The sequence below is a fragment of the Anneissia japonica genome, unplaced genomic scaffold, assembly GCF_011630105.1.
Source record: "Anneissia japonica isolate Jap-2015-1 unplaced genomic scaffold, ASM1163010v1 scaffold18213_len63581_cov115, whole genome shotgun sequence".
In the NCBI taxonomy this organism is placed as follows: domain Eukaryota; kingdom Metazoa; phylum Echinodermata; class Crinoidea; order Comatulida; family Comatulidae; genus Anneissia; species Anneissia japonica.
The window spans coordinates 59874-63555 of NW_022750962.1; the positions used below are offsets into that span (position 1 = coordinate 59874).

General features: G+C 35.7%; 1 protein-coding gene across 1 annotated transcript in view; it reads left to right on the forward strand.

Moving 5' to 3' along the window:
- LOC117121588 (tyrosine-protein kinase receptor Tie-1-like) overlaps window positions 1-3557 on the forward strand; it is a 46542-nt gene extending 42985 nt beyond the window's left edge. Inside the window, exons 7-10 of the mRNA XM_033266823.1 lie at window positions 1110-1262; window positions 2282-2587; window positions 2894-2961; window positions 3315-3557. Of these exons, the coding sequence (XP_033122714.1) occupies window positions 1110-1262; window positions 2282-2587; window positions 2894-2961; window positions 3315-3557 (770 nt within the window). The remainder of the gene's footprint in view (window positions 1-1109; window positions 1263-2281; window positions 2588-2893; window positions 2962-3314) is intronic.
- Window positions 3558-3682: the final 125 nt, after the last annotated feature.

Genomic DNA, 3682 nt, shown 5'->3' on the forward strand with positions numbered 1-3682 from the left:
AATTTCGACAACTTAGGGGTTTCAAAAGCTTATTTAATCGATTTTAAAGTCTACTAATATGTAAAAAATACATATAATATTTTTTCTCCTCGACGAATTGTGCTTTTTTTCCCCGACGGGGGGGGGGGCTGCTCTCCCCGACGGGGGCCATGCCCCCCGGCCCCCCGCTGGCGCAACCCCTGTTTAGAATATAGCAATTGCCCCCTGCGATCGAGATAACAATCCCCTAGGGAGTTCGGAGGCATGTCCCCGGAAATATCTGTGTTCTAGACGCCCGAAAATAACCTCTGAGGCTTTTAGGGTGATACATTTTTTTCTTTTTCTTTCTTTTTTTCTGACTTTCAAGAAAAAAGGTGGTGGGGAGGAGAGCCCGCAGCCGGCCCGGTTCCCCTATAAATCCGCCCCTGATTACCTGCACCCGTTTATGATTAAGTCTATCTAAACTTACTTTAACTCACTATACCTTTGCCGACCACCAGGTTGCACTGATGATGTATCTATCCAACATACAATTGCGAAGCTCATCCGTATTCACCATCCTTGTCTTGCCTAGGAGTTTCTATGAAGGTGGTTTTCTTCCTAATTCTCTTCTTATGTCTATCCAGCCTTTGCAATAATACTAGGCTGCAGGCAAACTTATTCGCTGTGACACGCGCAGTAATCAGCAAGTTGCAGTCTTCTTTAATTCATATACGGTACGAGTGGAAGATTTTGATACAGCTGCTCGTTTGTTAGATTAGTGCAACTTGCTGATCACTGCGTGCGTCACAGCGAACAAGTCGCCTGTGACAGTCAATTGTTATTGCAACCACTGGATGGACTTCAGTCAAACAACAGTAGCAAGTAAAATGTTTACTTTGATCTTCCGTGACAGATTAGAGGTTCATAGTGATCTAAGTTATGACAAGGACTCCAAGCTAACGCCTTCCTTACTGTTATATCCTTCTCTGTGTTTCCTATCTATTCTCCTTGATATTTAAAGTTTTATATAGTGGTGATGGGTGTCTGAAAACCAGTCTGGGTCAAACAAGGAAAGGTACTATCGCCCCACAGTACCCCATTTACCCTGTTTACTTCGTCTGAAACTGTGTCCACTTAATTTCTTCCAGTACTATCATCAGACAAATCCTGTCCGTCTGGTTTCTTTGGTAAACTCTGTAACTACCCATGTCACTGTTCGGGCGGAGATGATTGTAACAGAGATGATGGCAGCTGTATAAATGGGTGCAATGAATCATGGGCTGGCTCAAACTGTAGCGTAGGTAGGTGTCATTGCTGAGATCACAAATGCATTTAGGCCTATATATTACGATTGGTCTGATGAGTTTAATATACAGAAAATATTTTGTGATATTAAAGAGGGTGGTTACGCCTTCTCCCCCCCCCCCAGTTAAAAAAAATAAAAAATATCTGTCTTATTAACCGTTCCCTAATGCTTAAAAACCCTATGTCTTAGAATAATCGGTTGTACATTAAAACAGGCTTTAAGATGTTCTTAATTTCATAGCCAAGGGTTCAATTCCTGTGACAGCGAACATTTCTCTCACGACTAAAAGCAAATTCACTCCCGTATATTAAAATGCATCGTTCCGTCCTATAATTGCACCAGTGATAATTGGCGAATTAGGATTAGTTGTACAAGTACAACCACTGTAAATTTTCAAGAAATTACAAACAAATATTGAGGAGTATCTTAGTCAATAACCGAGGGTGTCTCCAGCTCAAATCTCAATTTTGTAAAGTACTCTTGTGGTTATTTCTGAAATTTTTCTTTTGGTTACGAAAGGTCCACAAACTATTTTTCACTCATGTTGCAAGGAGGAAATTTTGCTGATTTAATTATAGGTGGTAGCTTTCCCCTTTAGGACATTCTTCTCTTTTCACATGCCACAACTCCTCCACTGGTTTGGCCTTTGGTGTGATTGCGAAATTTAAGCCTTATTTCCTCATGCTTAAGCTCTCTACTTCTTAAATTTACTTCGGTAAACCCAAGCCAAAAGAAGTGGCGCTATCAGCCGAAACGTAATTGAAATGTCCGAGCTGTCATCGCTTTACGTTTGACCATGCTTTTTGCCAAGTTTGTAAGTAAAAATAAAAATTTACTTACAAAAAATTTAGAACTGAATTACCCAAAAGAGGAATTTTAGCAATATTCTATTGAATCCAGAATGAATTCATTTCTTCTATTCTTCTGGTTGCTTGAGGTTTTAGCGATTAAATCCAATGGTAATATTACATTTTTTGTAAAGAATTAACGTTGAAATATTATTAATAATTATAGCTTTACCATCCTTAAATACGCCGCCAATCGCTACTGCATATACAAGTGCTATATCGGTTGATGTTACCTGGACACTAGGTAGACACTACGGTACAGGAACAATAACATCCTGGACCCTTTGGTACAAAAAAGCAGGTAGCAGTGAATTCACGTCAATAAATTCCAGCACACCTGACATCATCAATATTACTGGACTGAATCTTCATGAAACTGTAACATATTACAGTATTCTTTCACGATCCATTGAAGGTGTTAACACAGCTGGACCGGCAAGTCCACAAGGAATAATTCAAACCACTTGTTTAGGTAGGCATACAGATTAATTTGATGTTAATAGTAAGTTGAAATGTCTACTAAAGAGGCTAGGAATTATGTTAAATATAATATTTAAATATTTGGACAATAATAGTGTCATAACGTTTATTGGGTTTGGCTAGTTTATATGACGCTAATACCAATTTCATACATGTGTTGTACAATAGAACATGAGTCAAATTTAATTTCATTAATTATTTTGTACACTGGGAAGGTAATATTAAATCAATAGCTTTGTTGAATATGTAAATCATGGGTATAAGGATTTTCTTCTTTTCCATTTCATGAACGATTCAGAACCACTATCGCCTTCACCGCCAACAATCAAAACTGTGGCCAGAAATTATTTAGAAATTCAATGGGAGGTAAGCTCTAAATTGTAACAGATACTAAATTCCTATTATTTCGAGCAATATTTTAAAATATAAGCATATATCACTTATTTGAATAGAATGATTTTTTTAAATTCACGGAAGGTTTTACAATTTTAAAAAACAATGTATATATATATATATATAATTATATATATATGTATATGTATATATATTATATATTATATATATATTAATATATTATATATTTATATATTATATTTATATATATATATGTATATATTCCATACATATATATGGATATACATATATATATATATATATATATATATATATATATATAAATACAGTACATAAATTCCAAATATATGTATGCTATTATTAAGTTGGTGCCAAATGACACTGACGTAATCCAATGTGATGGTATTCTACGATACCAAGTTGGTTACCGAAATACGATGAATTCAAACCGAACAATCACCAATACGACAAGCAACACAAAGATGATGAGAATATCAGACTTACTGGAATGCACTGAATACTTTTTGGACCTAAGAATCGTCAACAATGGGGAAATTACAAGTCCGTGGAGCAAGACTATTCGAATCAAAACATCAGGTGAAATATAATTATTATATTTGATAGTATTATTATTAATAGTATTATCATCTTTATTACTATTATTAACTATATTGCTGTACTTTCCGGTTCTGTTATTGAACTTTAAGCAAGTCGTCTCACATTTCGCAAAGGA